Genomic DNA, 21,444 nt, shown 5'->3' on the forward strand with positions numbered 1-21,444 from the left:
TTAACCCCAAAGGAGGTGTCCAAAAATTCTGCAAATAATCACAGATGTTACTCTCCGTACAGACATTTTTTGAGAATTTTTTCAGAATTTTAAGTTACAGCCAACGGGAGATATAAATTATGGACAAAACTCACCCTCATACCCAAAAAGAAAATTCCATAAAACTGCAGATTATTATCAGATATGATCGGCAACTTGACTGGACTTAACAAAACGGGGTTTTTGGTAGAATATCAGCCCTTAAAAGCACGCTAGGAATGAGTTTTTGGGTATGAGGGTGAGTTTTGTCCATAATTTATATCTCCCGTTGGCTGTAACTTAAAATTCTGAAAAAATTCTCAAAAAATGTCTGTATGGAGTGTAAAATCTGTGATTATTTGCACAATTTTTGGACACCTCCTTTGGGGTTAAAAAATTCACTCAAAAATTGTTTCGAAAAATTGAATACAATCGCTAAACCGAACTGGTGTGCATACGTTATTTTGCACCAGCTGGTCACATACAATTCCAAATGGGACCAGCTGGTGCAAAATAACGTATGCACACCAGTTCGGTTTAGCGATTGTCTGTTCCATCATTTTGAAAAATCTGAAAAAATTATGCAAAATACATGTCCATAAGACCAATCAATGGTCAAAATACCGAGTTAGTTCTGTACCTCCAACTTGTTCTTCTTTTTCAGCCTGTTCCTGTCCACTGCTGGACGTAGGCCTCCCCAATTCTTTTCCATTCCGAACGATTAGTTGCCACTTGTTGCCAATTTGCGCCTGCAATTCTCTTTATACCATTTCTCCATCTCTCTGGTGGTCTACCTCTAGGTCGTGTTTTAGGTAGTCTCCAGTTCATGATCTTTTTGGTCCAACGTTCGTCCGTCCTTCTTGCAATATGTCCCGCCCAGCTCCACTTTAAAGATGCTATTCTTTCCATGACATCAACGACTTTTGTTTGTTGTCGAATCCATTGATTTGTCATTCTATCTCTGAGCGTAATTCCAAGCATACTTCGTTCCATAGCTCTTTGTGCCACTCTTAATTTATTTTCGGAAGCTTTTGTTAACGTTAACATTTCCGCTCCATATGTGAGCACAGGAAGGACACACGTATCGAACACTTTACGTTTCAGACTATTATTCATCTTGCTTTACCTCCAACGTACGAAAAAAAATCGCAGAATTTTTCTCTGAATTTTTTCACCCTAAATATGGGTCCAAAAAATCTGATAAAAATCTCAGATGTTACCCTTCCTACAGACATTTTTTGAGAATTTTTACAGATTTTTACGTCAACACACTAGAGAGAAATAAATGGAAAACAAAATTCACGTTTTCGTCAATAACTCCACTATAACTCCATTATGGAGTTTGATACTACATTAAAAGTAGTTCTAGGCCAAGACCGTTCGAATGATGTATCATATGCTTTAGTTCCTTTGAGGGCACTTTTTACATGCTAACCCTGCTATGCCCTTTTCGTAAATCTGTCTATTGTTAGTGAACCATACTTAGAGCCACCAGAGTTCATCCAAAATAGACAGACAAAAAATTGATTGACCGATAGATAAAATTGATTGATCGATATAAAAAATGGTTTTTTTCATGTTTCGGGCCAAAAATGAGGGTAATTTTTGATTTTTTCTCGAGTTTTCAGCCCTTTGCATGAAAACTCACATGTGCACCTGCTTTGGACGATTGATTTTAGGCACTTTCGCTTGTAAGCCTCACTCCGTTCGGCCTACAATCCCCGAAATTGCCTAAAATCAATCGTGCAAATCAGGTACACAAAAATATTTTTCATGTGTCGGGGCCGAAAATGAGGGTGTTTTGAGATTTTTCTCGGGTTTTCGACCCCTAACATGAAAAATTTTTTGAGTATCTATTTTGGACGATTGATTTTAGGCACTTTCGCATGTAGCCCTCACTTCGTTCGTGCTACAACTCGCGAAATTGCCTAAAAACAGATACACAAATAACTATTACAGATAGAAAATGATGGTTTACCAATAGAAAATAATAATTTATCGATAGAAAAATATCAATGATCGATAACAGAGAAACGAATTTATCGGTAAATTATTACTTTTTTATCGGTAAAATAATATCAGTACTTTTGAATATTTTTATCGGTACTCAGGAGCTCACTAACGGTAGTTTACAATTTTTCTATCGGTACTAATTATATCGGTCGTTTATTATTTTTATCGGTTAAGTTGAATTTTTATTGGTCGAATATGATATCCAATTCTTTTCCCCCTGAAAAGAAGTCGAAATTATGGGTTTTAGGTTAGAAAATGGGCAAATTTGATTAAACAGGTCCTGTCGATACGGTTGAAACAATAAGAGTATCGCACATAATGAAGTATCAATCTCAAAACATACTATTAAATCAGATCTTGATTACACCAATCAAGGAGAAAAGTTTCTCACAATCAGTTTTACTCGGTCGCGAGTAGAGCCCTTGCAATGAGCGGTAATTGTACTACTCGGCCTTGAAATGGTGTGTGGAGTAGTTTACCTATAAAACGAGTAAATTGTGGAAGTTAAATGTCTACTGATAAGTATTGAATGATTCAAAATTTTGGATTTGCCAGCATTCTGTTATAATGCCTTTGGTTATAACTGATCGGCAGATGGAGAATTGGTGCCAGAATTGCAAAAATTGACCTGTTGTTGGGGTTTTTTTGTGTGGAAAGATTGTATGGTAGAATAAGGCATCACTACATTTATGTATGTCACACTCGTGCTGGGTTTCTATGGCAACGAGGCATTGCAGTAGTTTGCCTCGACTCTATCTGTATTTTATAATATTTTTAGGTATCAGTTTCGCTACGGCTTGACATAGCTATACGTATTGTCTCTTTCTATAAATATTCTTAATGTCGTCGATGAGTAAATTCGTTTTTGGTTTTTATTTAAATTTTTTATTATTAATTGTCAACATGATCGTAAAGGGTGTTTTTGTTGATTTTTATTTTAGTTTAAAATTGATAAATTTTGTTTCAACATTTTCTAAATATCCAAAAAAATTTATAGAAAACTTTTCGTTTGACTTTTTTGCTACTTCTTCTTCCATTTCGATTATTTAACAATAAAATCTGATACCTTAGGAATAACACTTCATAAATCTATATAAATTTTATTTACCACCTCAATCTCAACTCCATCCCGTGTCATTGTCTAAATAAATTACTAGTATCCAAAAAAAGACACATGCATCTCTGGTCACAATTTATTTCTACTTTATACAAAAAAAAAACAACATTTTTTTGCAATACCACCGATATGCTTAGAGGAAGACCGAACAAAAAACAACTGTCCCTCCTGAAAAATGCGAGCATGTTACGAGTTTTTATTTTTACCGCAAAAAAAGATGAGAAAAAACGGATACCTACTACACTTAGAATCTCACTTTCAAAAAAAGTCGGGAAGATTAAATTCGTCGTCCATTCTGTACTCAATGTCTATTAGGATGTGGCGCTTTTTACAAAATGTCTTAGTTCTTTTAAGGCTCAGCCGGAAATCCACTCAGCTGGTCCATCTGATCATTTTATGGAAGAAAAAAAAATTTCAAACTTCAATTTTGTGCTGCCGCCAGATCGATTTTCGAAAATTTCGTCGTTTTCGGTCCACGTCACATATATCGATTTTTTACGGTGGGCTCAGTGTACATAAAAAGTTGAGTCAACATGGTAATCTAATCTCCAGGCTTCACAGATTATTTTATAAAAAAGATCAAGTCTAAAAAATATTTTTTGAGTTCATGACTGATTGTCAAAGTTCCCCGATGGTGATTTTGAGACTTTAATCTCGCCACAAAATTTGATGAAAATGTGCAAAAATGTAAATTAAACTTTAAATATGCTAAATGGACCGCGGTGAGTTAAATTTGGTATTTATCTGACAAAAAGTTGTGTTTTCGGTACATGGAATATTGGTGACGAAAGTGGGATTACCTCAAATCAAACATTTTTTAGCTTAGAATGTATTCCCAGGTTCTGACAATACGAAACCTTTAATTTTAAACGTTTTCTAAGCTAATTTACAACATTAAATACATTAAAATTTGAAAATGTAACGAGACGTAGCTACTGGCTCTAGAACTTGTCAACAGTATGTAAATTAGCTTAGAAAACGCTTAAAATTGAAGGTTTCGCATTGTCAGAACCTGGGAATACATTATAAGCTAAAAAATTATTGATTTGAGGTAATTCGACTTTCGCCACCAATATTCCATGTACCAAAAACACAACTTTTTGTCAGATAAATATCAAATTTAGGTGTCCCAAATCAGACCAGATGTTGTATTTGAATCACCGCGGTTCATTTAGCATATTTAAAGTTTAATTTACATTTTTGCACATTTTCATCAAATTTTGTGGCGAGATTAAAGTCTCAAAATCACCATCGGGGAACTTTGACAATCAGTCATGAACTCAAAAAATATTTTTTAGACTTGATCTTTTTTATAAAATAATCTGTGAAGCCTGGAGATTAGATTACCATGTTGACTCAACTTTTTATGTGCACTGAGCCCACCGTAAAAAATCGATATATGTGAGGTGGACCGAAAACGACGAAATTTTCGAAAATCGATCTGGCGGCAGCACAAAATTGAAGTTTGAAATTTTTTTTTCTTCCATAAAATGATCAGATGGACCAGCTGAGTGGATTTCCGGCTGAGCCTTAAAAGAACTAAGACATTTTGTAAAAACCGCTACACCCTAAGTCTATGCAATTCCAGCGTCTTTTATTATAGAATTTTTTCGCTGAAATTACTGAAAATTGCCGAAATGTACCGAAAATTTGCCGAATTTTTTTTTCGGTAATTTCCGACAATTTTCCCAACAATCGGTCTTATAGCTATTCTATCGATTCATTCAATTGATTGTTGACAATTTCATGGAACCCAATTTGATCGCGGATTATTGCGTAATTTTGAGATGCATTTTCATTCTGTGACTTTCCCATTTTTCTTGTTTTATTTTGATACAAGAAGATCCGCGGTCCGATGGAAGTCGATTTACTAAATTTACAGAAATCTCCCGCACCATCGCGTTTTTTAATAAATTCATTCAAAGTATTTCCGTCAGTCGATTCCAAAGCACAAAGAAGGCGTTTTGTTGCTAGGACACTGCTTTCAATTTAAAAAAATATATATTTGACTGACAAGACGGTTTTGCATCCGACCAATGTTTTATAGTAAACCCCGGCCATTCATTCAAAAATACTGGAAATTCTCTGTGATTCAATCGAGCATTATGTACTTTGTTCGGTTGGCCACATTAAGGAAAAATCAATTCGAAGTCAGAATAGATTCGTATGGACACATAGATGTATAAACTTGGCACACGATATGAGTAAACTTACACTCTACGATAAGCAAACCTCAACTTCCCCTAGAATTAAAAGACGTTGCAATTCTACTCTATGATCAATTCGATAGCAAGAATATAGTGCGTTGGAAGAGGCTCGGTGCCATGAATAAGAAACAACCATCCGCTGGTCTTAATGACGTTTACGGTTCCGAAGCAGCCGCTAAAAAATTTAAAAAGTAATCAGACCGGGCAACTATTGATGCAAAGAGTGTCTAGGATGCCGTGACTTCAATTAACCACACTATGGGTCTTCTCTTCACTACCTACAGTTAGGTATGACTAATTTTTGTCTTCCTTAGATGTTGTACTAAAAAGTGGTAGTGAAGACCATGAAGTGATCCAATAACTGCCCCGTTCAAATTACTTAAACAAAATTAATTGCGAAGCGGCTGCAGAGGAAGGACATGCATCATCGAGACTAACGGATGCGTGTTTCGTGTACTCAGTGCGCCGAGACCTATCCAACCCACTATGCCACCATTAGTGCGCAAAACATGTGTTGACTAGTGGAATAGATTATGTAAATTGGGTCCATGTCCATCAATGATGAACTGTATTTATATAATGATCACATTATTTTAGCGTACGTATTCATCGAGGTTGACTGACTATATTTAAAATACCAAAACACAAATGAAATTTAAAAATTGGGCCTGGTCAAAAAAATGCCGTTGGAAAAGTCTTTCAAACACTCGCACATTAAAAAATGAATTGGACTAACAAAAAGTATTAAAAAACTAAATTAAAAATTGAGCATCCTTTCGATCACAATGCTAATGCTAAATTAAAAATAACGAAACTAAAACTAACTTAAAAAAAATTACAAAAAAGAAGAATTTCGGTTTTAAAAAAACGCACAACCACACAAAATGGAAATATAAAATCGATAAAATGCAAAGCCAAAATGGTCTACCAGTCGGAATCAATGTACGGAAAGGGTAGTACATCGATCCATCGTCTTTTTTCGTTTGTTTTGTTGTCTTTGATTCGGCTAAAAGTCTTATGAATTTCCTGCGAGCTCAGTTATCAATCCTATATGGTGAAGTCGTCAAAATCGTGTAAGCGTTAGCTGTCGATACGAGTATACCATCTCGAATCCGGATAGGATCGTCGTCGGCTGAACGTCAGAATGGCAATCACGCTTAGGACTAATAGCAGTAAAATGCAGCCGCCGATGAGAAAACCTGTCGAATTTATTCAAAGAAGAATTCAATGTCAGTGAATCGGTAAAATCATTCGATTGGATTGTCCAACGCCAAAAATTCATCCAGTCATTCGTTAAAAACCATTCAGTCATTCATTCACCCTTGAAGAAATTTTTGAAAAATTATTTTTCATGAGCTCCCCGTGATGGATCGGTTCGGAATTTGTGAATTAGTCAATTAGTAGATGTTACTTCTCGACACGATAATGTACAAAGATCATATGACGCACAACGGGAGAATCAAAATCTGATGCACGCTTTAACGACCTAAGCTAGAATCAGTCGTTTCCAGCTGAGGTTTCAAAGAATGTTCGAAAAAAGAACTAATCGAAAGAAGAATCTTCGAACTTTCGTTGTTAAGCAATAAATGATCTCTAATGACCTCACGAGCCGGACTGGCTCGAAAAAGTTTCTCGGGCGTTGTAAGAAGAAAATTTGTAAAAAGCACGACATTGTCACTCATACGAAGATCAAAAAGCCCTTCGAGCAATCCATCGAATGTCCATAGAGTAACCTCACAGGATTACCACAATTACAGCAAAGGTCACTCGATTCCACACATCAGAAGATATTTCGTTGACTTACCCATGGAAGCATTTATTTCGGCATCTTCATACGTCATTGTCAAAATCGACAGCCGGCATTCATCCTCAAATCGCCCCGGGATGATGGCATCGTAAATTTGATACAGTTTCTCCAACGGACACGATATTCCACAGTGCGGTATATACATCGGATGCGGATCGTTTGTGCTATTTTTGTAGAATATCTGCACCATCGGTACGTCGTCCTTCAGGCGCAATTCCAAGAGCACACATGCTGTGTATGGCGGAGTGTGCAACTGAACAAATAAGACAATTTGAAATGAAAATTCCTGAAAAAAATGGGTCGGGAGTGGCGCATACCTCAAACAGACCGAGTGCGTTCAATAAATTGGCGACAGTTGTATCATGAGCACTGTATATCCAAACCGACTGTTTGGGATTGGAGAGCGACACACTTTTGTTGGAAAATCGTTGGAACATTTCTTTGATCAAAAATCCCACTTTCAAACGCGCTAATTTGGGTGTGTAGGTGTTCGTCGCAAATGATCGCGCAGCTAGCCATTGCATGTCACCACCGGGATACACTTTTTTTGTCCATTCGGGCAGACTATAGGAATATTTACAATTGCTTCAGTAAACTAATGTCTCACCGTATGTTAAACTGCGGGCTCACCTCATGTTGTACAGATCCTCGATGAACAAGTTATTGTACAAATTGTTTACACCGGTTGGCGAATCAACCTTCTTGCCACTATGCTCCGTTAAGTACTCATACAGTCCCTGAAAGCGCTTATTCAAACGGACAAAATCTTCGGACTTTTTATATTTCTTCAGAGCATAATCATAGGCAGGACAAGATTTTTTGGCCGCCAACAATTCGTCCATATTTTCCGGCATTGTATGCACGGGAATCGGCTGCCACGGAATGCTCGGATTCCATAATTGGTCTTTCGTCGGTGGAAATAAACCGGCCAGATCAGCCTCGGCACTCATAAGCGTGCGATCGACATCTGTGGATCGAATGAAAACGGTGTCCTTCGAGTATTTGTCCGAAATCAGATTGTCGTAACGGTTTCGCAACCATTTTCCAAGATTGTAGTGCTGTTGTTTGCCCAGCTGTGAACGAGTTGTAAAGGCAAAAATGTGAGAAGTTGTCAGGCGATGATAAACCAAATGAGTTGAACCAGAGCCTGTACTCGTTAAAACGTTTTCGCGAATTGTCGCTAATTTTCATGAATTTTCGTGATTTTTGACACTCACAAATATTCGTGAAAATTCACGAAAACGTTTTCACGATCACAATCTCTAAGTTGAACGTTTAAAGGCTAAAAAGGAAGGAAAAAGGGTTTTGTGGTTGGCGGCGAAACAGGAAAGTCTAAGTCAATTCTGTCATCACAACCACATTGTGGTGACAATGTCCTTGTATCCTTGACTTCTAGAAATTCTAATACGTACAGACTATCAGTCATTGAGACACGACAGTTCATCAAGAGGTCTTCCAATAAGTAAGGTCGTTCTCATGACATCGTTGAGGCCTTGACACTTCTCTAAATATATTACTGCACCACATATTATTGTCCACTGTAATCTGTCCATAGCCTTTCCCAATATATTTTAGATTACCAATTTACAACGGCTGAACTACAGTCCATTGGATTTTATTAAAGTTTTTATCTGCAGTGTGTGTTTGCATGAAGAAAAAAAAATGAAAATAAACAAACAGTCAAAGTCACGCATGTCTGATAAGAAGTAAAATTAGTAAACAATGGTTTGCTAGCACGTACCAACGGTAGTGTCACTGCAGCACGAACGACAATGTTTTATTGAGCAGTGACGCGTAATTATTGCCATTGCCAATTGCGTTGGAAGGCTTGTATTTAGTCCGTTTTATTGGAAGCCTCAGAAATTTGAGGAGATTTCAGATTGTCTGTGTTTTATGAAATTCAAAAACATTTTGCTGAAATATTCTAGGCAATGCTCTCTTGAACATTCGTCGAAAAAACATTCAGATACAACTGCGACTGCAGTCATGCTTTGCAAAGGAATTGTCTAGATTTGATACAATTACAGAATATCTAAGGAACCCGCGTTCAATGGATTATTTATTGCAAAAAATTTCAATTGCGATACAAAGAGGCAACTCTGCGTGTACTCTGGGGACGTTGCGATCGGATAGAGGAGATGATTTTTATTTGTGGTAACCTTTGATTTTTGAAAAGATCGTTTTTACGGGCTGCGTCATTGTGAGCAGTCTTTTTTTTCGCATATTTAAATAAAGAAATTTGTTTTAATGAAACACATAACTTGTGATAAGCAACTAAACAGAGTGCCGCGCACGCTTTTTGAAAATGGAAATGTGGGCATGGAAATAATTTTTTCTTCTCTGTAACTGAGTCAAAATTTCCCGGTAACCAAAAACGTAACACGTACATTTATGTTACATTTTCGATTTACCATAGGACTTCCTGTATCATTTCGTATAAGGAATATTGGCGAAAATATTTCGCGATAACCAGGCTACCAGGATATCGCATTATTTCCATGCTAGTGGAAATGGTTAGGTAAATCTCCGGCATTCTGGAAAATTTTATACAAAGCGAAATGTGGAATTTTGGGCATTTTGGACGCCTTAGACTTTTGCTTTTTCGATTCTGAGCCTGAGTATTATTTTGGAAGGGCTTTAGTCAGGCCTCTCACTCTAAATTTGGACTCCTTATTAAGGAATTAAGGAGGTTTTAGCACAAAAATAAGGAGAAATAAGGAAATTGTTAGTTGAAATTAAAGAAAAAAGAGGAGAAATTTTTCGATAAAAATCGAAATTATTCTAAGATACAGCAATTAACATCGGAAGTCCGCATCAACTTTAAAATAAAACGCATTATTGTTTATTTTGACGTATCGTTTTTGTAAAAATGTATCGTAAAATTCACTTTTATCACGATGAAAATTTGAATATTTTGGGCGCGTTTAAGGCTTGAATTAGATTCTCAGCAAAGCTTAGCTTTACCAATTATCACTGTAAGTGCGCTTCAAAATTCAAAATAAAACGCTTAAACGCATCACTATTTATTTTGACGTACTTATCGTTTTTGTAGAGTGGCAGTTTTTAATCAGTTTTCGATGCGACAAAATTTTTGAAATTTAAGACGTAATACTTACGGCGTGCATTCTTACTTGACCACACCCTCAAGTTTAAAATCTTGCTGGATTAGATTTTGATCTCGTTAACAGCAAAAGCTGTTGTTTGTTATCCCGTTCGAATTTCGAAAAAATAATAAATTGGTGACAGTATAAAAGTATAAATTTGAAAGAAGTAAATGTAAATAAGGCTAAAAACCTTCAATTGTTTGTAATAAGGACGCATGTTTGAGACAATGTTAAGGGTGATTTACATGTAAAATCAAATAGTTCTACATAGTTCTACTCGAGACTCTCGAGCCGAGAGGCGGCGTGGAACCACAAAAATATATCCAGTCATGTTGGAACGATCATGAGCTACAACACCACCTTTTTATTAGAGTTCTTTGTGATAAATAAACAAAATTGTTGTTTTTGCCGCGCAGCGATTTTTCTTTCTTAATTTTGATTTCCGTCGATGAAATTTGCGAAAAATAAGGAAAATAAGGATTTTTTAATAAAATAAGGAGGAATAAGGAGGTTTTTATAAAAATAAGGAAAAATAAGGAAATAAGGAGGTGTGAGAGGCCTGGCTTTAGTAGCTCGAATTCGTTAAGAGGTATCGATGCTTTGCTGAAAAGCATACATTTGGGCGTTTTTTCAAAACTGGATTTTAATTTACTTTTGATGATATCTTTCCACCAGAATCCTTTTTCAAAGGATCGTGGTCTTTAACGAATGTGTTAGCTTTCAACAGAAAATAGATTTGGTTGCAGCAGTTTGACCAGCTCTGAGGAAACTGAGCTGCTCAGCAGTTTATGAAAATTTCGTTAAACTGTTGAGAGCTGGTTAAACGACTGAAACCGAAACGGTTCAAAATTTTTATTTAAAGCTGAACGAGCCTTATCATAACTTTTTAATTTTGGTGGGTTTCGTTTGTTTCTTTCGTTTTATTTGTTCCACACGTATTCCACCACACAGAAATAGCGCTTGTCTTTACGTTTCTTCAATTCCACACGTACTTGTGAGAGAAACGACTCTTTTTACGCTTCTTTTCTTGACAACATGTGGTTCAATCTGGAGCGATTAAAACTTTTAAGAGTGATATCGCCAAATCTTCAGGTGATTGGGAAACAAGCGGTCTCCGATTTTAATGAGTGATAGCTCGTTGGATTCGTCTTTCAATTCTAGGAAACACGTGTCTTTCACTTTTTCTTAAAAAAATTTGTTTTCTGTGAAAAGCGCTCAAAAGTGAAAACCGTTCCAGACGCTGTTCTGGCAGTTGGGCCCTCAGACAGAAGGAAAAAATCTACATTTTGGCACCAACTTTTTTTTCAGGACTTCTGTAGGCTTGCAGCCCAAAAGTACTGGGTTCATTTAAATGTGCAACGATAGTGGATGAGGCCAGCTACAACACCCCATACTCAGCTCCGTGGTACATTGAAGCTGCAGAAAAGGCGGACTCTCCGAACATTCACTATATTTCTAGTCATAACTCTAGTGGATCAACTAGCACCAAGCGGTGCGTATACTCCACCTGTAGGTCTCTTCAAGGCCGACAATCGTACAACATTACAACAATTTAAAATAATTTTTTCTTGAGTTATTGCCGAAAAACTGTTTTCACTTTTGAGCGCTTTTCAAAGAAAACAATTTTTTAAAGAAAAAGTGAAAGACACGTGTTTCCTAGAATTGAAAGACGAATCCAACGAGCTATCACTCATTAAAATCGGAGACCGCTTGTTTCCAAAGTTAAAAAAATCATCTGAAGATTTGGCGATATCACTCTTAAACGCTAACCAGGTAAAAACGTTTGATGAGGTCCGTTTAACACATTTATGGTCGTTAATGCGATTGTACATTTTTCAGAAAGGATTCTGATGAAAAGATATCAAAAATGAAATATGAGGCTACAATAGGCTAAGCATCGAAAAAACAGAGAAATCGACATTTTTTTTGGACCATACTCTATTCTAACCTAAGCGATGCTTTCACTATAAATACAAAAAATCTTTAGGGGTCGGAATAAAATTTCCTTTTTGTAATAGAAATGCATCTCCAGTACTTCTCAGCTTTTTTTTAGAATTTTAATTCTGAAAAATTCGGAAAAAAGTTCCGAAAAATTCTTTTAACAAAAATCCGAATTTTTTAGGAATTTTTCTGATATTTTCCGAATTAAAATTCCCATTTGGAACATGCAACCCTTTTTTTAGGAAAACATTATAACAAAAAAATGGATTATTTGCAGAGCTACAATGTCTGTTAACGTAAATGAATGACCCCAACCTTTGAAGCTTCACTCACAATTTCCTTTTAGTCCAGAAGTTCTAAATAAAATCCTCAACAATTTCCTCATACGTGTGACACGAATTTGTTAACCTAGTTGGTTGCTAACCCTTCCTTCAGGTACAATTTGATTAAAAAAAAAAAAATGGCAACCCGATAGTCAAACAAACTTTCCTTTTGCCAGATAATTTTCTAAATTCAGAAATCGAATAAAATCTTAGAAAACGCCTGCAGCCTGAGTATGTAAACTGATGCCAGACCTCAGCACTTCAACAAAATAGCTGATTCAGTTGTAACTATATGCAGCTTGCATTGTGTTTTGTTAGATCTATGACTAATGTCGGTGTGTATATGCACTGCACATCTACTATGAGTCAAAATTTACCAAAATGCAAAGTTCAACGATTTTTATTTTGCAGTGTCGTCACGGTTTGGCAATGTGATAATTTTAGAGATGCAGAATGCACATCGATGAACATTGTCGGCTCGTTATCTCTCGTTATCACTAAATTCTCATTTTTTTTTGTTTACTTAGCTGCATCAACGACCATATAATCGTTTAAATTAATAACAACAAAAGAGCGAAGATGATAAACGGCTGTTGAAAGCACACTGGTGTCGTTGCAATTTTGTTATTTTTTTTCATGGAAATCGTGCAATGGTTCAGTGAGAAATAAACATTTTCGATTCGGTTATCGTTTCCTTATCCGTATCGCATGCCTTTCACAAGAAACGCTACTTACATTCGTCAATTGTCCCCATCCTACTGGCCAGAATGTTCTATTGCCCCAGGGATCATTTGGATACGGATCGATCGGTGTTCGGTCACCATGTCGGAATAGCTGGGGAGAAATGAATCATTTGCAGTCAATATCAATTTCCATAACAGAGTCGAACAGTGCGCTCAAACTGCAACACTAACCACATGGACGAATATAAGTTTGCCATTCTCATCGACATTGTTGCTGCTCTGGTCACCGTGCACCAAATATTTGCACAATATAATCGCTACGAGCCACGATTTTATCAAAATCATTGTGAACGGTCAAATGAATTCACTTATTTTTACTCAACACATTACGCGTAGGTTTGCACACAGGACCACAAACAGTTACTGGAGCGACTGCAATAATAAATCACTGAAAATCAACAGTGACTGAAATACCAGACCAGCTGTTTTACAGTTCTGATCGAAAATTTATTGAAAAACAGATAAGTGAAATAACACACTAACACAGAGACACATACGGTGAAGTCTCCAAATTGTAGAGATGCCCAGCTGACATATTCAGTGGAAAAAAAATCTCACATTTAACAGGGTAACTCTACTTGACCTGTGCTTCGAACGTTCTTTTTGCGCCTGACGATCATAATTCGACGCTTTTCGTCATGTGCGTTTTTTCGGTACTGCTCACACCAAGATGGCCACGTCCGAAAAAGTAACTTTTACGGCCGTTGATTGCGTCCGTAAAAGTAACTTTTTCGGACGCAAAAGATGATTCTTAGAATTTCAAAGTAATTTCAACGTTTATTCTCGCAAATTATAATAGAGCGTACACAAAGTCAAGCATTTTGTTTACTTTTGGTAAATATTTATCGCAGAAGATGTGGACGCATCACTTACATCAACTGAACTGACTGTTGATGTGGGTCGGATACCCAGGATATGTCCTGCAATTTTTCGTTTGTTGTTGATCGATGTCTCGATATATTTCTCGGCCATGCTTTCGTTCATCCAACCGCAATGTCACTTAAACCAGCGCCGGAGTCAGCCATTAGCGCCATTAGACTTGATAAAATTCAATTCTATAAGCAATTCTCAGCTAGAGTGGAGAGATAACTGTCTTACCAGTTGCACCCTGTGCGACTGTTGTGTTTACGAACAGAGCTGTCAATATTTTATTTTGGTGGTGCTAGTCTGTGTAATGTTGGACGAAGCGATTGGAAAAGAATTGTAAGATTAAATAGCAGATATTATGTTGGTGGAGACGGTTTTCGAATTGTTACATTCAGAATTGGTGGCATACACCACAGAGAACAAGGTAATAAACCGTTGTTGCTATGTAACGGCCGATCAATCATTCCATTCAGTGTCGTCTTTATCTTTGAATCTGACTTTTTTTTTCGCCCTCAGTTTTATAATTTCCGATCTGATGACCTTTTCTTATACTGTAAAATGATCTGCATGTTTCATTGACGGTGGGAGCCGCCTTCTAATTCTAATTCTTAATCAATTGATCCAGGAAAATGACTTGTCCACACTCGAATATTTGGGCTATTCAACTGGTTATCGTCTGATAGAAAGATTGACCCGCGAATATCCCCGCTTCAAAGACGAACTGGACACGATGAAATTCATTTGTACGGATTTTTGGACATCCATTTACAAGAAGCAAATCGACAATCTTCGTACGAATCATCAGGGCATTTATGTGCTTCAGGACAATTCATTTCGATTTCTCAACAATTTGTCGAACGGATCACAATATTTGGAATATGCACCCAAGGTAAGGTGGCACTGGCGATTTTTTTCTTTTTTACTTTTTGTTGCCTTCGGGTGGAAATTCGACATAGGTTTGACTCAATGTGTTCCACGTTTCCTTCGCAGTTTGTCGCATTCACGTGCGGTCTGGTGAGAGGCAGTCTGGCCAATTTAGGAATAAACAGTACGGTCACAGCAGAGGTACATTCCATGCCAACATGTAAATTTCATATACAAGTCAATCGAACATAAAGTCGAGATTTTTGGGAAACAGAAAAAGATTTTTTATTTCATTTTGTATGCAACGCAACACAGCAAATTATATGACGGCTCAACCATGCAACCATTTAGATGGGTCCACTAATTTAGTACATAAACTGCTTCAACAATACCGACAGGGCGATGATTTGCAGAATGAATTTGGAAGCTGAAACAAGAGCATTAGCATTAGATTTACCACGGCAGAGTAAAATAAACCAGGCAGGAGCGGTTAATTTTCGAAACGTCAAATAAGGGACCTAATACATGGGATGAAAATGAACTCAAATGAGTACTGACATAAATTGGAAAATTTTATTCGCAAAATATCAAGGGCTACTAGATTATTCAGGTCCCTAGTCAAAAAAGCGCTCCTGCCTGGTTAACTTTACTCTGTCGTGGATTTACTCAATTTGACGAGACACTGTACGCTCAGGGCCTAATTTAATTCAAAATTGTTCAAAAATGATGTGTCAGGTGGGCCAACACTAATTAACGCCTTTCTAGATGAAATGTTCTTCTTTTAAATTTTCAGAAATATTTCTCTAAAAATCGAGATACAGAGGTCGTCAGTGAAATGTATGCATGGTTTTACTGCAGCTGTTTTTCAGCTGGTCCACTCATGCAAGCAAAACTGCTCATTTATACGGTTTCATCACTACCACGCCCAATTATTTCACTCGTATAGAGACGTAAAGCACTTTTGATTGTATGAGTGGACCAGCTGAAGCAAATTCATGCATAAATTTCACTGACGTCGACTGTATCCTCTTTGATTTCTAGTGAAACTATATCGTCGGAATATCCCTACCTTATCTGCTCACGCAGAGTTTGCAGATCTTGTAAGTTTTTACACACTTTCATTATACGATCAAGCGTCAGATGGTGCCTTATTCATAGCCCACTTAATTGATTTACTTTCCCCCCATTGTTATCATCATCACTACCACTCGTTTTTTCGATTCAATATTCCAGCAGATTCGCAAAAGAGCCTGTCACTTGTAAAATGATCCAACTCGACAAGATATTCCTTGCGAGTTTGACACATTTCAAACAACAGTTCGAAATCCCATGGACGAAACTTTCAGTTACCATTCGTCTCCCCCTTCCAAATAATTACCATTTTTGCCAGCATTGGACCGTTCGTTTTCTGGCACCATGCACTCTTCTTCAAACGATTTCGTCGGCAGAACATTTTTGTATAAAACATAGAAATCGGCCAACGGGCAGGACAGACCACAATTCGGTATGCGAAGTGGTACGGCCGCTGCTGATGCATCTTTCCAAAATATTTCGATGTGCGGAACATTGTTAATGTTGCGCATTTCGAACAGAACGCAAGTGGAAACATTCGGTACAGTCTGTAAGTGTAATAGAGAATATCCAAAAATTAGCTGCTAAAATGTACAAGAATCATCCACTCAAACCTCTAAAATACCAAGTGAATTCAACAATCGAATTATTGTACTATCATGACCACTGTACACCCAGAGTTTTCTATCCGGTTCCAGTAACGATTTCGATTTATTTGTGAATCGGTCAAGAATGTCTTTCAGCAAAAATCCGCCCTTGATTTTTGCCATAAATTGAGTGCTAGTGTCTAGACGGAACGTTTTAAGAAACGTTTCTTCCAGGTTGTCGTATAAATCACCACCACGGAGCACTCTCTTCGTCCAATCGGGCAAACTGTAATCAAATGATGAAAACGAATGATGAAAACGAATTATGAAAAGTCATATAGGGTAAAGAGATCAGTTACGAGCCACACGCTGCCAGTTACGAGCACTGAACGAGAAAATCAAGTCACACAAATGAGGGTGTTTAAAGGACAAAAAAAGCTAGTGGCTCGCAAATAAAATGAAGGAAGCTCTCATAACTGACCGGTTTACCCTATGCATTGATTTTGGATATAAATTGAATGTTTCTACTTGAACCAATTCTTAATCGAGCCGATTTCAAATTTCAATTAATAATTCGTTGAACCTAACTGATGATCTAATTATGCCATGCCATTATGCAAACGAATTCGTTTTTAATAAATAAAGCAAAAAAAAAACTTTTCAAAGAATAACGATTTCATAACAAAGGGCTTATGAACTCGGCTTATGAACTCAAACAGCTCAATTTAATATAACTCCAGACAAATTACGAAACATACCAGTAAGGTGTAGAAGCCTTTTAGCATCCAGTTTTCTGAATATATAGGCTCATGCTATGCATGAAAATGAACCGATTATAAATTAGCGAAATGGAATGTGAAAATCAATGACAAATGAGAATATGGGAAAACAATTTTCGGAAAATTCGTTCTGTGCATTGGTAAATAGGGATTGTAGAGTGCACCAGCTTTTTCATAAATAAAATGTTTGAGTCTGAGAGTCTGCGTATATAGTAGTCATTCAAGTATTCGACCAAATGAAAACTTTGCGCCAGTATAGTCCGTAATTTTGTTACAAAACAAGTGTGCCAGCATCGATGTACACATCCACTGACAAAAAAAGAGTTGAAAATTTTACCCGTAGCAGGTAATTTTGTCTCCGGGTGATGTAGATTGCCTTGGCGACAAAGTTACCTGCTACAGGTAAAATTTGCAACTATTTTTTGTCAAGGTTGGATACTTTTCGACACTACTGCTTGCATAATGCTAAATATCCGGATCTAAGGATCCAAAATCGGTAACCTTTTTTTGGTAAAATCTTGCGGCCACAATAAGTCGAGTATTACCGGCTGATTTTAACTAATGTTATGTTGCTCGATGCATCTTAAGGTCAAGGATAAATTCTATTAAAAATTACTGCATTTCTGTTAAGGCTGGTTACTCAATTCAATGTTATGAAATCTTTACACCTCGACAAGTCGAGTATCTACCGGAGAGTTGCGGGAAACGGTTATATTTGGAAATTTCTTTGTGTTCGATTTATTAGGCTTACAAAATTTAGAAATTCTGGAATGAGAAGCCAAGGGACATGGCTCACCCCTATGGTGAGACCAACTAATTTCGTTAGCTGTTCTTCCTTTCCAAACTTACTAAAATGTTGGACGACACACTACTAATACACGAATTGTATGAGTAAAATTTAAATCCTATTTTTCATGGAACAAAAATATCGAGATACAAGAAATGACTGTGGCTACGTTCAATGTGTACCATACACTTTTCCATACACATATCGAATTCTTCATTCTCTCATAAAAGGACATCTAAGTAAAAGGAACTTTGTGTGAACACAAAATCCCAACTTTTATGAGACATTTTTTTTGGTGAAAACTTCAACCCAAAATTCTTTTTTAAAATAAACATCAAAGATGTCTGTATCAGACGAGCTTATTCGTGTAACGTAGATAACCGTGAACCGGAACTAGGTAGTTTATACAAAGTAAAAAAAATTCTTCGGATGTAATACGTTTGTTTTTGATTGAAGGCAACGCACATCAAGCATGAGTGGTATTCTAAATAGCAGTACTATACAGGACTGGACAGTGTATCAAACAAATGTTGGCAAATTGTAAAAATTTTTCATACAAAATAGTATTCTATTTGGCAGGTGTCATTCGAAGCACTTTTGCTTGAAGTGCGTTGTTGAAGGCGTTCATGTCAAACATACAGGCATATTATACCACAGTATTTTAATGATTAGCTGTGCTATGTGCAAACGAATTAGCTTCCATAGAGGAATAGTAGCAGAACCAAGAAACCAATTCCGTAAACTTTGGAAAGGTCACGCACATCGCAATTTTATTAGATACGTGGGATGATGTAAAAAAGTTTCACCAAATCATCAAGACGACGACAATCATCACGGGAGCATTATGAACAACAATTACAATTTTTTCATTTCCATTAAATTAGTACAAAAAACAAAAGTTGTAAAGTCTTTTAACAGACGTATTTTTAATAATGAGGGCCAGGGTGGCAGACAGAGCATGTCAGTTTTGTGTCAAGAATATTTTCCAGACATAAGATTTGGCCACAAACATTTGCATGATTTTGCATTATGACGTTATAATGAATGGTTCTCGTGCACAAAATTTGACTTATATTCGTGTATTGCTCGATATTTAATTATCGAAATGATATCAATTATAATTGAAAAATTGAAACCGAATTTGGAAGACATGTGAACATTCAAGGCAATTGCAGTCACATTTTTGTGCCGATGGTATTCATAGGTGGATTATTATAATTTGAACAAGGAACGATAAATGCCAAACAAACCTGATTACTTCAGATATGAATAGTCAACACAAGTTTTAAATGCAGAAACGGCACATGTCACATTAGCGAATTATGAGACAAATTGCATTTCTTTCAATGAAATTTCATTTTTTTTATAATTCGCTAATGCGACATGTCTCATTTCTGTATACATCTATTCAATAGCTTATTACACATATCATACCTCTCAGCATTACGAGACAGTGGCGATACCGAATCACAATTTAGTAAATTAAAATACTAAATTGTGATTAGGTCACTGTATCGTAATGTTTGCATAACCAGAGTAATCCATTGTATTACAATTATAATACATTGGAATACTCGTTATGCGAATATGGCAAAAGCAATTTACCTTTTGTTGTGAATACTTTCAATCCAGAGAGTGTCTCGAATAGGTACTGTGTCGGACATCTTTTCAACATTGTCGCCCGAATGCAAACTTAAGTAGTCGTACAGCTCTTTATGCTTCCGGTCAAATTCTTTGATTTCGTCCAATTGTAAAAAGGCATCGAAATGCTTACTAAAAGCAGCACACTTTGTGTTCGCATGGATCAAATTGTCAACTTTCCTTGGCGTTGTGTGCACGGTGAAGGGTGGATTCCATGGTAGATTGCTTGTCCAAAAATCCGGCGATGTTTCCGGCTTGTAAACACCGGTTAAAAAGGCCTGCGCACTCAATATCGTTCGGGTGATGTTAGACGATTGAACGTAGATATCGTTTTCTGAATAGGTAGGGTCCAGAAAGTCTGCGTATCTGTCTCGTATGTATAGTCCCAATTCAAATTCTTGTTGTTTACCCAACTGGGATTCGAATGGAATTATAATTTATGAGCTAAAAGTATCGAATTACGCGACTGTATAAATCTTACATTCGTCAATTGACCTGGCTCATGATCCCAGTTTTTTTGATCCTTCCACGGATCATTTTTGTAAAAACTTAACGGCGTTCGATCACCATGTCTAAAGAGCTTTTAAAAGAATTATCGTACGCTAGGCTATCACTGAAAATTAATTGTGTTGTCTTGCGGCCAAAAAATGCGTCATTAGTAATGACTCATCACCGTGTCAACAAAAACCAGTTTTTCTTGTTTTCTGGCCACAAGACAACAAAGCACCGGTACTGCTCGCTGGGAAATTTTTTGAACATCGTGTGGGATATATTCCTCGGTTTCGGCTCAAAGTACAACCTTCCCACACGCCTCAACAAAAAATGTCACAGCGAGACAGTAATGTACTATTATAAAGCAAGGGATAAAAAGTTGAAAAGTCCAGTTTTCGTGTGAAGTTGAGCCGAGGCGTAGCCGAGGTCAACAATTACGCGAAAACATGACTTTTGATTTTTGTAATGGATTTTACATAATGTGAATTCCTAAGCCAATACTATTGTTTTCCCTAGTAATGTAATTTCCACTTTCGACACTAGGGAAATAAAAGGATGTAAAATTCTATTTCTTTCTTCTTACCAATTGTACAAACAGCAACTCTCCTCTTTCATCGGACGAATTTCTATTCGGCTGACCTGACACAGTATTGGCGGTCGAGTACAGTATAAATCCAAAAATAAAAAACAAAATCATTTTTATTCGACAGCAGAATATCTTGCAGGGTACGTGTCTCACCCAACCGACTGGTTTTAACAAATAGACAATTTTACTTGCGCTATTTTCTTGCTCTTACGGTTGGTATGTTTAGATTGTATTGTTTGGTCAACTGGTATATTATTATGGTTCTGTTTGTCTTCTAATTTAACCTTATTGTGCATACTGGTGTGCGTTGAGTATGGTGTTGATACGACTATAATGTCGTTATGACAATTCAAATAAAATTCTCCATATTCTGGTCATTAGTTTTGCATATTTAAGGAACTTGGGCCGTCTCGTGTCTACATAAAACAACAAACTTATCAACTGATCGATGTTTACAACCGTAAAAATTTGTGAACCTCATATAGGGTCGACATGTT

At 36.8% G+C, this 21,444-nt stretch overlaps 3 protein-coding genes across 3 annotated transcripts; 1 reads left to right on the forward strand and 2 right to left on the reverse strand.

Moving 5' to 3' along the window:
- Positions 1–4,816: 4,816 nt before the first annotated feature.
- On the reverse strand, positions 4,817–13,725 carry LOC119069723 (prostatic acid phosphatase-like). Its single transcript, XM_037173848.1, has 6 exons — positions 13,445–13,725; positions 13,266–13,364; positions 7,793–8,235; positions 7,480–7,726; positions 7,160–7,415; positions 4,817–6,554 (listed from the first exon to the last, which is right to left on the reverse strand). The coding sequence occupies exons 1-6, from the start codon at positions 13,556–13,558 to the stop codon at positions 6,436–6,438; spliced, it is 1,278 nt and encodes a 425-aa protein (XP_037029743.1). The 5' UTR covers positions 13,559–13,725; the 3' UTR covers positions 4,817–6,435.
- Positions 13,726–14,395: 670 nt separating this feature from the next.
- Positions 14,396–15,283, forward strand: LOC119069676 (trafficking protein particle complex subunit 6b). The gene is made up of 3 exons (XM_037173795.1): positions 14,396–14,564; positions 14,766–15,029; positions 15,131–15,283. Exons 1-3 carry the CDS (start codon positions 14,499–14,501, stop codon positions 15,254–15,256), a joined length of 456 nt encoding a protein of 151 aa, XP_037029690.1. The 5' UTR covers positions 14,396–14,498; the 3' UTR covers positions 15,257–15,283.
- LOC119069674 (prostatic acid phosphatase-like) lies at positions 15,268–21,233 on the reverse strand. Its single transcript, XM_037173794.1, has 6 exons — positions 20,945–21,233; positions 20,351–20,449; positions 19,834–20,282; positions 16,690–16,948; positions 16,383–16,623; positions 15,268–15,431 (listed from the first exon to the last, which is right to left on the reverse strand). Exons 1-6 carry the CDS (start codon positions 21,056–21,058, stop codon positions 15,370–15,372), a joined length of 1,224 nt encoding a protein of 407 aa, XP_037029689.1. The 5' UTR covers positions 21,059–21,233; the 3' UTR covers positions 15,268–15,369.
- Between the last annotated feature and the right edge of the window lie 211 nt (positions 21,234–21,444).

Source organism: Bradysia coprophila (genome assembly GCF_014529535.1).
Source record: "Bradysia coprophila strain Holo2 chromosome X unlocalized genomic scaffold, BU_Bcop_v1 contig_39, whole genome shotgun sequence".
In the NCBI taxonomy this organism is placed as follows: domain Eukaryota; kingdom Metazoa; phylum Arthropoda; class Insecta; order Diptera; family Sciaridae; genus Bradysia; species Bradysia coprophila.

Excerpts from the sequence above, each read along its gene's own strand:
- LOC119069723 (XM_037173848.1), bottom strand. The coding sequence starts at position 13,558 with ATGATTTTGATAAAATCGTGGCTCGTAGCGATTATATTGTGCAAATAT. Across the intron at positions 13,365-13,444 it reads AACTTATATTCGTCCATGTG|CTATTCCGACATGGTGACCG; the intron begins GTTAGTGTTGCA and ends ATTTCTCCCCAG. Across the intron at positions 7,416-7,479 it reads ACGCACTCGGTCTGTTTGAG|TTGCACACTCCGCCATACAC; the intron begins GTATGCGCCACT and ends TTATTTGTTCAG.
- LOC119069676 (XM_037173795.1), top strand. The coding sequence starts at position 14,499 with ATGTTGGTGGAGACGGTTTTCGAATTGTTACATTCAGAATTGGTGGCA. Across the intron at positions 14,565-14,765 it reads CATACACCACAGAGAACAAG|GAAAATGACTTGTCCACACT; the intron begins GTAATAAACCGT and ends CAATTGATCCAG. Across the intron at positions 15,030-15,130 it reads ATTTGGAATATGCACCCAAG|TTTGTCGCATTCACGTGCGG; the intron begins GTAAGGTGGCAC and ends TTTCCTTCGCAG.
- LOC119069674 (XM_037173794.1), bottom strand. The coding sequence starts at position 21,058 with ATGATTTTGTTTTTTATTTTTGGATTTATACTGTACTCGACCGCCAAT. Across the intron at positions 20,450-20,944 it reads AGTTGCTGTTTGTACAATTG|CTCTTTAGACATGGTGATCG; the intron begins GTAAGAAGAAAG and ends TTCTTTTAAAAG. Across the intron at positions 16,949-19,833 it reads GAAAGTATTCACAACAAAAG|TTTGCCCGATTGGACGAAGA; the intron begins GTAAATTGCTTT and ends ATTTGATTACAG.